This window comes from Propithecus coquereli, unplaced genomic scaffold (genome assembly GCF_000956105.1).
Source record: "Propithecus coquereli isolate 6110/MARCELLA unplaced genomic scaffold, Pcoq_1.0 Scaffold780, whole genome shotgun sequence".
Lineage (NCBI taxonomy): Eukaryota > Metazoa > Chordata > Mammalia > Primates > Indriidae > Propithecus > Propithecus coquereli.
The window spans coordinates 695,146-708,890 of NW_012153952.1; the positions used below are offsets into that span (position 1 = coordinate 695,146).

At 41.3% G+C, this 13,745-nt stretch overlaps 1 protein-coding gene across 1 annotated transcript in view; it reads right to left on the minus strand.

Annotated features, from left to right (window-relative positions):
• Nucleotides 1–13,745, minus strand: part of CTNNBL1 (catenin, beta like 1) — a 177,341-nt gene that overhangs the window by 25,835 nt on the left and 137,761 nt on the right. Inside the window, exons 12-13 of the mRNA XM_012662812.1 lie at nt 4,154–4,251; nt 1,965–2,045 (exon numbers count right to left, since the gene is read on the minus strand). Of these exons, the coding sequence (XP_012518266.1) occupies nt 1,965–2,045; nt 4,154–4,251 (179 nt within the window). The remainder of the gene's footprint in view (nt 1–1,964; nt 2,046–4,153; nt 4,252–13,745) is intronic.

The window sequence follows — 13,745 nt, forward strand, 5'->3', positions numbered from 1 at the left end:
ATCTCAGAGCTAGGAAGTAGCAGAGCTGGAATTCAAATCCAGGGCTATGTGACTCCTTACCTTGTGCACACCTTACTTTTTCTACTAGGCTTCTGCTCCTCTATCTAGAAGGCAACTCAGTCACTGACCAGCCCATCTTTGTGCTTTTAATCCATTCCACTGTCCAAAAACGGCAGAGTTACCAAAGGATGTTTAACTGAACCTTAGGGAAAACATTAAGCTTGAGGGGTTAGATCACCTTGGCTAATATCACCTTATAGCTAAGAAACTGAGGCTACATGAGGTACAATGACAAGCCACGGCTGGCAGAGGTTTAAAGGTGGTGCCTGCACTAACACCCCAGGTCCCCTGACTCTCAGGTGCTCCTTCCACCCCCTACACCGTAAGAATCTCCTCCAGCAGATAGCGTCGGGGATTACATCAGGGCTGGAGTTCTAATTGTCTCATGTCTTTCCTTATGAAAGTCTGTCTAGGGTAATTTCAATTTGTTTCTAATTATCACTCAGATAAAGAGAAAGAATATATTACTCCAGCACTTTAACAATTGCTAAGTGTCCATCAAGTACAAATTACTGTATGGGGAAAAAAAGATAGAAAAAGAAAGTTTAATCAAAGAACACAAAATAAAGGGGTTGGGGTATGTGGTATCAAAGAATTGTGTGTGGAACATGCTAGTATCTAAACTCCAGCCTCAGGATTTAGAGTCTCTGCCTTTTATCTTGAAGTAGTATCACTGTATAAAAGAAGAAAGTCCCAGTTAATCAATTCAATCAATCAACAAACTTCTGGGGACTTACTAGGTTTAGGGATCATGGGGAAATCACAAGAATGAAAAGCACAGTTACCCATCTGCTGGTGTTTATAAATGAAGGCATATTTGGTGAAAGGGGAGAGGTGGATAAACAGTGGCAAACAGAAACAGGACACAGACAATAGAGTCACTGTCTTCCCTCCTGGCCTGAGGCTAGCCTAAGGGAAAGTACTAAGGCTAGTGTAACTCCCAATGCACACAGCTCTGCCATAGCTGGATGGTCCCAACATGGTGGGGTGGGGGTTGGGGGGTGATGCTGAAACTGGCTCTCTTAGTGAGGTTCAAAAACTTCAAGTGTATCTTTAAGGCACGAAGACTGAAAAGAGAATGGAGTGATACAGCAAATCAAGATCACAAGGAAAATGAGGTCTCCTACATGCTTTTAAAAAAGCAAGAGAGGGATCATTCTGTAATGTGACCAAAGACTGAGGAGTGTATTGTAGGGGACAGAATACAAACCAGACATTAAATAGCAGACATGAAAACTTACCCTGATTAAGGAGTACAGATGAGAAAGCTACAGATGCCAGAGACCAAAATGGAAGAATGTGAAAAATACAGAAGGTAGCATGACACCATAGTAAGCACAGCCCCTCGAGAAAAAAAAAATCTAGGTTTCACTCCCTCAACTACCATCAGCACAAGAAAACAAGGGCCAGCCACTGTGAACCTGTATTCACCTTGGCTGCAGTGCATCTGAGCTCCCTTCTCTAGCTCTCCAGTTGTCCACCTGTAAATGGGGGGACTGGATTCAATGGCCACTCAGTAGTGATCACCCTTCCTTAAAATGCTTCCCACAGGACTACAGAAGCCACAGCATTACCAAGATATGCTCTGCCAACACAGTACCAAGCCAACAGCACTGTACTTTGGCCAGATTTTCTAAGAGAAGACCTTGTCAAGGGTACTTGTGCTGTCCACCCAGACTCCCAGGTCAGACCTGGATCAATGCTACATATCCTTCCTCCTAAGAGGCTGTCGCTCCTGTCAGAAGAGCAGCTATAACCACTTGGCAGACGGTCATCCACTCTGCTCCTACAACATGTTAGACAGCACTCTTGCCCTTACCTATCCTGTGGGGAGATATGACGTACACAAGGGACCCAAATTGAGTGCAAGTCAATAGCTGGCAAAAGAGAGGCGGGATACGTACGTGTTTTTCCCCGTCAATCTTCTTGTCCGCCACCTGCACTGCGTTCAGATATTTAAAATGCAGCTCCATTAGTCTGTCAACCTGAAAGAGAGAGATTTCACAGGCCTGAGTGAGGAGAGAGAATAGCAAGGCTGGAGAACAGGGGAGCACCTATCCATCTCACTGTCACTCCTTACAAAGAGAGATCCACTCTACCACTTCTTACATCCGATAGGAGCTTTGCTTAGGGACACATCAGGAACGGATCAAAGAGCTGGGGTGGAACAAAGCAAACACTTAGGATGGACGCACAGTGTGAACCAACAGGCCGGTTCCCAAAAGGAGACTATGCATTCTCAGCCTTTCTCTGACTCCCAGGAATTCAAGTTGTTAAAAACAAATAAATAAATGAAAATTCAAGTCCCTTCCTGCAAAGAGAAGGAGCTTGAAGTTACATACTTGATATTCACTTAGAACTTTGTAGAAATTTCTTTTTTCAAACTGAAACCTTTCATGTTCAGATTCTGCCCCAGAGCTGATCTTTTTTTAAAAATGCCCGAGTAAAATCTTTTTAGTTGCTTTCGAGTGAGAAAAAAGTGCAAGAAAAACTCCTTCAGCAACTTGAAAAAAGGCCCTGACTTTTGCTCGGCAATAACTTAAAAATCAGTTTTAAGTTTAGCAATGTCATGTTTCAAATATGGCCTGAGGAATACTCAAGTAGGTTTGAAAAAGTTTCATTTTTCCCTAAGACTTCCAAAAAACTGCAGGAATACTGTGAAGCTGGCCAAAATTCCTGGCTTATCTTTTTATCAGGCTGGCACCACCATGGCTCTTGGCAACTCTGGTATTTATTTATTCAGGAGCTGGTATTTGTAAATAGATGTTGCTTCAACATGGCAACAGATGGTCTGGGAAGACCATCCCCAAACCCTCTTTACCCAACAACGATGACCCTAAGACCTTTTATATTTTAGTCTACACAGTATTTTCATGTCTATTCTTTCCTTAAACCTTAAAAAAATCTGACAAGGAAGGCAGGGAAAATAGACAGCAAACCACATTTTAAAGACGAGGAAACTGAAACACAGATGTTAAATGATGTCACCAGGGTGACATGACTCCTAAGATGTTCTGTGTCCTACCTAACCCAACGGCCTCCTCTTCATCATGCTATACCGCTGGTGAGGGTAGAGAAAATGGTCAGAGGTAGGCTCAGAGACATGGTCTTAAATCTCTCTCCAAAGTAAGGAAAAGCTTCAGCCTTACCTTAGATACAAGCAAGAAAGAAGTTACTGCAGGTTAAAAAGGGGGTTTTGACCCTTAATTTTTCTCATCTGGAATTGTCTACTTATATCTAGTGTGATAAAATACACAGGCTTTCTGGACTCAGCTGCCTGGGTTCAAATCCTAGCTCAACTACTTATGGTGGTGTATTCTTGGGCAAGTCACGTAATGTCTCTAAGCTTCAACTGCCTTATTTGTAAATGTGAATAATACCCACAGAAGGACAAACCACAGTTTTGTGAGAATATATGCAATAATGAAAGGTACCTGCTCTATTACCCATTCCAAAGTAGTGACTTAATAAACGGTAGCTCTTGGTTGCTGTTAAAAATCTTAGGGTTTGGCACAATAGATAATGATAGAAAACATCCATCTAATCTCACTGACATGATCATTCCAACTTCCACAGCCCTTCTAGGTCAGGCTCTACCATTTCCTTATCATCATCTTCATTTTTTCATCACCACTCATCTAATTTACCTCCCATTGACTTTCAAAATGGGAACTAATGTCTCCATTTTAAAGCAGGGAAAGTGAGGCTCAGAGTGGCCTCGAAAGTAGCCAAAAACAGATTCAAATCTAGATGTCTGAATCCAAAGCCAATGCTCTTAATCACTTAGCTACACCTTGTACCATCCCCGAACCAAAAATCTTATTATAATCCACTTTCATTGGGTCTAAAAATCTCCTTGAAGTGTTAGTTGATATCACCTTGAGGTGCTATTACTCCCAGGGGAATGCATTTGAAGATGAGAAGCAGAATAACCAGAAAAACCTTTGAGATCCATAGCAATGAGGCCCAGCATCTGGAAAAGAGATTTTAGGGCAGGAACATTCAACCCAGTGTTCCTCAGATCACATCAGGTAAAGAGCTTTTCTAGCCTTGCCAGTCCCGTTCCCATCCTTACAGTCCAACAGTCACCCACCTTCTCACTGTCATTCTCAGTGAATTTATTCAGAAGCCGGGTTCGCTGCTGCCCTCTCAGGTTCCGCAGGAGGGAAGCCAGGATGGAACAGACATGCTCTGGGTTGGGAAGGAGAAAAGAGAACATGCTGAGATCAGAGCTGTAATTATTACCTCTCTTCAAACCCCGTCTGGTTCTTTTGACGGGGAAACACGCGGTCCTCTCTGACTGCTGCTATTGATTCATACAAGCACCTAAACTGTGTCACTGGAAAACTGAACTGATCTTCACACACTGTACGAAAACATATTCAAAAGGGATGATATCCTCAAGGACAACTTGATCAACTGAATCAAAGCTAAGTTACAATTTCCATTCTGCCTGGGAATTAATTGATTTTTATTGTCCACAACAGAACCTCAAACAAATCCCCCATTTACAGAAATAACCTGTGAATAGAATGTGAATACCAGCCATGACGTGGGCAAGTAACAAATAAGACATATTCTACAGAATTCTCAAATTATCTTATAACTTTGCCAAGTAAATGCCCTAGAATTAAATAAGAAGTATGACAGAGTCCCAGTGCGATCACTTACCTTCTGGTGTAGCCAAAACCTCCACTTTAAGTTTAAAGGTGGCTGGACCATGAACACTTCAAAACAGTGAACAATGCTTTCTGAGTTCACACAACCCAGAGGCTTCTGTTATGAAATACTATTCTCCTATTCTTGGAAGAAGAGGGTAATTGAAGGGTATATTATAGGCTTCAGTGGTGAAGAGATTCTTTTCTTTAAAAAGAATTTTTAAAAATCAAGAATAATGACCTTGAAAAGGAGGTGACAGAAGTCTACTCATGGAGAAATGGCAAAGCAAAGTTTATGTTGAAATAAAATGCTCAAAGAGTGAACAACATTCTGTTTGAAAACTAAGCAAGAGTATTTTCATATGCTAAAGTTACCTTGAGTTCTCAAAAAGTCACTTGACTATTGAGGCCACATGTGAGCATTTTTACTTCTCTGACCGTAGCACAGATGGAATTTTGTACTAGTGTTTTTTCTTCACTTCTATCATGAGCATTCCTCACCTCCTCATTTCCCCCATCTCTTAACACCAGAATGGTTCAGTCCTTAGGCTTCTATTTTCTATCTATATTCACTTCCCTGGTGACCTCATCTTGTTCCATGGCTTTGAAAACTATTTACACGCTGACAACTCACAAACGTGAGTCTATAGGCCAGTCCCGTCCTCTGAACGCTGACTCAGACATTCACCTGTCTGCCTGCCCTCTCCACTTGGTTGTCGAACAAATTCTTTAAACTTAACATGTCCAGAATCAAGCTCCTGATCTTCCTCCTGGAACCTGTTTCCCACAGTCTTTTCTGTCTTGTTAATTGCAACCAGGCTCTCCAGATTCTCAAGCCCAAAACAATGAAGATGACCTTGATTCTTTTTTTTTTTTTTGAGACAGAGTCTCACTCTGTTGCTCCAGCTGGAACGTCGTGGCACAATCTAGCTCACTGCAACCTTAAACTCCTGGGCTCAAGAGATCTTTCTGTCTCAGCCTCCCGGGTTGCTGGGACTACAGGCACATACCACAAAGCCCAGCTACTTTTTCTATTTTTTTTGTAGAGATTGGGTCTCGCTCTTGCTCAGACTGGTCTTGAATTCCTGGCCTCAACTGATCCTCCCACCTTGGCCTCCCGGAGTGCTAGGAATACAGGTGTGAGCCACCACACCCGTCCTTATTCTCTTTTTTCTCACATCCCACAGGAAACCTCATCGGCGCCACTTTCAGATTATCTCCAGTATCACATCACTTCTTACTACCACCACCACCGCTAGCACCCTGGTCCACACCATCATCAGTTCTTGCTCGGAACAGTGGTGAGTCTCTCTGCTTCCACCCTTGCCACCTTTGGCCTAATCAACATAGAACAGTCAGAATGATTCTTCAGGCTAAAACCTAAAGTCAGAGCTGTTTAAAACCTTCCCACGACTCCCTGACTCAGAATAAATGCTGCTTCTAACGTCAGGCCTTTCCTGCCTCAGGGCCCCTATACTTGCTATTTCCTCTGCCTGAAATGCTCCTCCAGATTATCTGCATGGCTTACTCTTCAAATCTAGTTTTACTCCGCTGTCCTCCTCTCAGCAAGGCCTTCCTTTGACTATCCTATTGAAAAACGTAATACTCTACATGGCTATTTTCAAGTCTTATCTGCTTTATTTTCTATCAGGTATTACCTTCTAAAGTATTATATTATTTATTTTATTCACCATCTCCCTTCAATTAGAATATTAAGTCCCACGAAGGCAAGGATTTTTGTCTGCTTTGCTCATTGCTATATCCCCAGTTTCAAAACAAAGTCTGGCACATAGTAGGTATTTTGGAAATACCTGCTGAATAAATGGGAAGAACCTAAGTTTTCAGTGGTGGGGTGTGGGTTAGGGAACAGACCATCTTTGAATTCTGCATATCTTTCAAATGCCTTCAAATAGCGGTCACACTTTTGTAATGGTGCCTATCCAAAGTCAGAGCAATATTATCTTTCCATTGCTAATATGCTTTCAAACTGTCCATTACAAAATAGTCCTTAGAGTTTTGGAGGCTTCTCCCTAGGGAGCCGTCAGTTTCAATAAAGTATTTCTAATTGGTAGATTCCATTTTTTGAGTATACAAAAATATAAAGTTTTCCTTAAACTATGCTGTGGACAGAGGTATTATATACCTTCTCAAGACCTTGGGTTCACCCCAGTATCTTTCTTTCAACTCTTGTGTGAAGCAGGGATTAAGGTGGTGTAATCTCCATCTACTGTAATCACCTACAGGGTAGGGTGGGGTGAAGTAGAAAGTGGAGAGTGGAAAGATGAGGCCCTGCACCCACAGGAAAGCTAAAAACATCATGAACCCAGGGTAAGGACAGTGAACCAAGAGAGCTCAGCTCAGGGTGAGAAAGTAGGATAAGAAAGGGATGTCTTTGGAGGAACACGTCAGGGAAAGTCCTTTGATGTTTGTACATGCCAAGAACAGAAAATTAGAGACAGGCAGAGTCAGGGACATAATCAGTTCTGCAATCTTTGACCAAGCAAGTTGGGTATGGCTCTGAGTTCTTCAGTTGGTGAAAAGACATGAGATAGGCCATAATAAATGCAGGGAATTCTAACATGATCAGTTCTGAAACTTTGAAATTACTGAGCATGACAGCTGGTTAACAACCTCCAGGTATATATATGACAATCTGGTAACTACAGAGGAAGAAAAAAAACAATCAGAGCGTGAGTTCTCAGATTATCTGAGTAAAAGCTCTCATTGTATAGATGAAAAAACCAAGGCCCAAAAAGAAGTGACTTGTCCACATAACTAACTGGTAGAAGAGGCAGAACTCAAACTTCGGATGACTCACTCATTCACTGACCAGTTTACCTCTGTGCCTGTAAAGTGCAGGGTATTCAGGGCCCAAAACAAATAACACGGTATTCCTAACCTGAAGGGGCTCCTTATCCAGTGGAGAAAACAAAACAGTAACTACAGTGCTGTGTGGCAAGTTCCATTACTGAGGTAGGCATAGGGGACTGGGGGAGCACAGAGGAGGGACAGCTGACCCAGAAGGATTCCCACTGGAGGTAACAAACAACTGAAAATCTTAAAAAACAAAAAGAGCCACTGCCAACAAGTAGGTAGAGAAGAGGAGAGAACATCCGGGCCGAAGGAACAATATTTGCAAAAGCCAGTTTGGATGGAGTGCCACGTACATGTGGGAGAGGGGTCAGATGGGCAAAGGCTGGATCATGGAGAAAAGTGACACGGCTCTACCAGTGAATTTTAAGCTGGGGAGAAACAAGGTCAGATCTGAGTTTAGACCAATCTCCTTAGCAGCTACATTCCTTTTAGAGATCAAGATCAGGAAAATGTTTCTCTTTCCTAATGACTTTTTTTGTACTTCCTTATCAAGGTTCCCTCTTTGCCTTGGCTATTAGGAAGCTCAAAGATGAATTTATACTCAATCATGGCAAGGAATTTCTTTTATTGTTTTATTACTGATTCCCTTCACTCCTCCACCAATGAATTTTAAAATAAAAGCAATGGATGCACATGATAAAAATAAAACTACACATAAAGGTATAAAATGTACTCAGTAAATATTTATTGAGCATCTATACCAATATTTTTCTTTTCCCATACTGCTCCTACTATCTCATTCCTCTCTCCCAAGAAAACTACAAAGTACCTTGTATACATTTTCAGGGGAAAATTTATATTTCTCACATATATGTACTTCCTAATATATCTTTCCATATCAGCATCCACACTTTTTTTTTTTTACTAGCTATCTATAATTCCACCGAACTTATTTATCATAATTTCACTAGTGCTCCATTCACAGTTTCCAATTTTTGGTTGTTTGTTTTGTTTTTGCTATTAGAAAAAAATGCTGCAATGAACATCCAGGTTCGTGTATTCTGGCATACTTTTGCACATTCCTAACAGTGGAATCCCAACCTATGGTGAGTTGTATAATCATTTCATTATATATTACAATGTAATAATAATAGAAATAAAGTACACAATAAAGGTAATGGGCTTGAATCATCCGGAAACTATGCCCCCACTCCGTGGTCTGTGGAAAAACTCCCTTCTATAAAAATGGTCCCTGAAGCCAAAAAGGTTGGAGACCACTGAATTAGAAGACCAAAAGAAATTTACATATAAAATGTTCAAAGACACTGACAAATTGTCTTCTCAAATGGTTGTAGCAATTACACTGCCAACCTCAGTATGAGTAACTGTTTTCCTATATCTTCACTCAGATTGCAAGAAATTATGACAACTCAGGTGAAAAATGGGATCTTCTTTTGATTAGCATGTTTTTTTCTTGTTATGAACAAGGTTAGGCATTTTTTCCTATGTGTATTAATCAATTTCTCCAGAAAAACAGAACCATTAGAATATATATAAATATTTAATATACAGAAAGAGATTTATTATGAGGGATTGGCTCACATGATTATGGAGGCTGAGAAGGCCCATGATCTGTTGTCTGCAAGCTGAAGATCCAGGAAAGCCAGTGGAGTAGTTCCAACACAAGCCCAGAGGAATAATGTTTTGCCAGCTATCTGGGCATTCCTTAGCCCAATCAAGGTAGCAAGTAAAATTTACCATCACACTATGTTTATTGACTATTTGTATTGCTTTTTCTGTGAACTGCCTGGCCTTATCCTTTGCTCAATTTTGATTTCTATGAGCTCTTTATAACTTAAGGATATTACTTTTTCCATATATACTGCAAATATTTTCCCTAGTTTTACATTTGTCTTTTGACGAATTCTTATTCAAAGCTAAGATTTAGTACCACTATATTGTTTTGCTGTAAGCTGCTTCAAATTCCTATTTGAAAGTAAGTAGGGTATACTAATAACTGTCATCATTTTTATTGTTTATCTATGCCAGTAGGCTTATTTGAGTCTGTATACAATTTTTTCATTGAACATTCACAACTAAGTTATGAGAATGGTACTATCCTCACCTCCATTTTATAAATGTGGAATGCAAAGTTCAGAGAGGTTTGTTAACTTATTTAAGGTTACATGCTTGAGTAAGTGGTTAGATCGCAGATTTAGATCCAAGTTGTCTGACTCCAAACTGTTAAGCTTTCCCTACCATGGTATAGGTTTCCCACATATACAAGGCGATCATCAATGCTGTTAAAGAAGATAAAAGGGACCAGAAACTAAGCTATGGAAAACCAGAAAATATGCCTCCTGTTTAGGCTCAATATACCCAAAGGACAGGCACTATGTAAATACGGATTTAAAAAATTAATAGTTTTAATAAGAGTAGAATGAAGTAAAAGGCCATATGGAGAAAGACATGAATAACAACCACTCCTTTATTTTACTGAATTACTCTTTGCAGAAGCAATTTCTACCAGACTCTAAACAAAGAGGAGACTTTGGGTTTCAGGCAGTTGCACAAATACTGAACCAGAATTTCTCAATAATTTTCCCTTTTAATCTTGCTGATTAAGATGGATGAAGAAGAGTTGCAAGAGAATGTTTTTTATATACCTCTAAAAGACCAGGGAGGGAGGGCCGAGTGCTGGTAGCACAGACAGAGGGTATCAGGAACTGTAATTTTCAAAAAAGAAAATGTAATAAATAGAAGAATCATCTTTTTTGGCACCAGACTACATTAGCATGCATTTCCACAGCTCACCCCAGCCTGGAGCAAGAGATACCTTGATCAATTGCAGTGGTATACTAAGAACAAATGACATTTACCTATTTGTTTGGGACTTTAAGTAAAGAGTAAGTTGCCAGTTTCAGGAGACCTGAAGCTGCCTATGTCCCTTCCATCTCCCTACCTGGATGTTGCAGCCTGCCATAAGCCACCAGTGCCTGTCAGACAGGAAAACACCTCAGCCACCCCAAGTTATACACACACGCACACACACACATAGTTTCATTAGCTACTAATAAATGTAGCTTCTCTAAGAACAGATTTCAGCCCAAGGTGGTGTCAATTTTTCATGCACCAAGGAGATGGGGAGAGCTGCTGGCACAGAGAGCAGGGGAGATAACAGGTTTATCTGCTGGCCAACACCGCTCAGCTGCTCCGTCATTTTGACAGGATAAAATGGAGGTGAAGGACGGCTATGGAGCTGTCAACACAGACGGGGTGGGTGTGGTGGCTCCCACTCCAGAGAACAATCTCTAAGGGAGGGCCCAGGAAGTGCAGAACACACAGACACACAGAGACACACAGACAGACAGACAGACACACACACACACGAGGCTCCACAGAGGGGAAGGCCAAGCAAATCTGTATTTTCAAATTACTAGGTAGAGAGGTAGGCACCCTGGCATCTAGGTGGAGTGTCAGAGAGCCAATATTGAAATTGTGCCAGTAAGAGTCCCTGCCTGCTGGGCTCCCTGCTCCACAGTTAGACAACTGGCTGCCTCAGACACTAATTACTGAAACTGCCTGGAGGGGTGGCTCTGGCCCACCCTTTCCCCAGCTCTCTCTTCAGGGTTTTTCAAGGGTGATTAGCAATGAGTTAGACCCTTGAGTCTATGCAAGGGGGCTAGATGTTTGGTTTTCCAGGGGCAGTTAGAGTTCTATAATTTTCAGAGCTGCAAAGGAGAGTTGGAAATCTTTGGTCTGACTCCTCTGGAGTTCTGAGTATAGAAATAATAGCCCAGAGAAGGGATGTGATTTGCCTCAGGTCAAAAGTACCTCTGTGGGCCGCTGGAATCTAGATCTGCAATTTTTTTCCCATCCAAATCATGACAGACACTTCTGAGAATCTGATGAACACTTATGTATGCCATCCCTCCCAAAACACATACGTAAATGTAACAATTTCCATGGAGTTTCAGCATTCCCATCTGTTAGTGAAGGCTCCTTAGTTAAGACCCCTGATTTAGTATACCCAAATCAGAGGTCTTTGCAAAACAGCACAACCAGACTGTGGCAGTCACTCCAGCCATTCATGGTGTATGCCATTTTTGTAAGGAATGGGATGCACTAGCATTTCTCACCCTTACTCTCACAAAAAAAGGTACAGTCCAAATTCCAGTAGATATTTAGTTAATATTACCTCTCTCTGTGAGGACTGCTTACAAGTAGGCCTACTGGGGTCCCACTGCTGAGACAGACACACAGAGAAGACTAACTCACAGGATCTGCTCCAGATATGCCAATGAGTGAATTAATTAATCTTATATGGGGCTTTAGGATCAGAGAGACACGGATTCAAATCTTGTCTCTGACACTTACTAGCTGGTTAAGCCACAGGCATGGTGCTTAATCTCCAAGTCTCAGTTCTCTTATTTGTAAAATGGGGCTGTCCCTCCCATCTATTAAATCCATAATATCAAAGGAGATATGTGGACAGTAGGCACTCAACAGACAGTAGTTTGAGATCTGCTGTATTGCAAAAGAGCATAAGAGATTCTCTCACCTACGCACCTGTCATAGATCACCAACTAACTCCTTCCATACTGCATCCTGATCACGTGTCTGCCACTAGACGTGTTTCGGTCTACCTGGGTCATCCTAACCAGCCCCTGATGAGTAAAATAGGAACCTAGATCACTTGGCTTTCTCAGCCAGTAGGGCTATTTTCCATAACTCAAGGTTTGTTTTAACTGTAAAATGGAGCAAGGCCAACTTCACTCAGGCTCATTAATCCCACAATAAATTAAAATAAAGTGCTTGTGTGTAGCTGCCTATAATGCCAAATAATACAAGATTCTGGGAGACCTGTAGACAGCCACAAGGCCGGTACTGACTATTCACTAGTAAGGGGAAGGACACAGCACATCTTAGCAGAGATGGTCCTACTTTTTAATCAAAATAAATACACTTGGCCATGATAATCATTTTGCCTTTTGATCTTCCTGCAAGAACTGAAAATATAACACATGATCTGTAGAGGAAATGAAAAATAGCTTCTCTTTCTTGAGTTTTATAACCTAAGGACAATTACAGAGCATGAAATGGTACATACCCCAGCAATTTATTTACTCAAAATTCTGAGTACCTACTATGTGCCAGGCAATGTAGCAAGTGCGGGGACTGTAGAGATGAAAGACTGTCCACTCTTGAAAAGCTCATCATCTTACGATTAAGGCTAAGAAATAAACTACAATAAGGTACCTAATTAACTGGCATGCATGGAATATACATAGCACATATAGGAAGAGGCCCTAATTCAGTGGGGGTAGGAAAGAGGAGCGCACAAGTAGGGGTGGCTACACACATTGGAGGTTAGGAGATCAGAACTCATACAAAAGGAAAACAAGGAAAACATTTTCCTCAGAGACTTCCGGGAGAGATGTGGAGCTACATGTGTTACACTGCAAGCGGGCGGCTGTGTGCTCACAGCTTCACGTTTTCAGTGGTAAAGTTGGTAGACAGAAAGAAACCAGGATTTGCGGTTCTATGGGCACACTTAATTCTTGAAGCACAGACCTGGACCGTATTCTTGAAGTCACACATAAACGGAATATATATGGTCCCCAACTTAGGATGGTTTGACTTACGATTTTTGACTTTCCAATGGTGCAAAAGTGATACGCATTCAGTAAAAACCATACATCAAGTATCCACACAACCACTCTGTTTTTCACTTTCAGTACAGTATTCAATAAATTACATGAGATATTCAACACTTTATTATGAAACAGGATTTGTGTTAGATGATTTTGCCTGACTGTAGGCTAACATAAGTGTTCTGAGCACATTTAAGCTGGGCTAGGCTAAGCTATGATGTTCAGTAGGTGAGGTGTGCTAAACGCATTTTTGACTTATGGTATTTTCAACTTATGATGGGTTTACTGGGACATAACACCATCGTAAGTCAAGGAGCATAAGTACTATTTATATTAACAAGTCTTCCAAGGTGAGGAGTGGGCAAACAGAAGGAAGAAGGTGACTAGGTTCACAGTAACAATTCCTAAATTTGACTTCCTCATTCTTCTTTTTTTTGAGACAGTGTCACTCTATTGCCTGGGCTAGAGTGAGTGCCGTGGCATCAGCCTAGCTCACAGCAACCTCAAACTCCTGGGCTCAAGTGATCCTTCTGCCTCAGCCTCCCAAGTAGCTAGGACT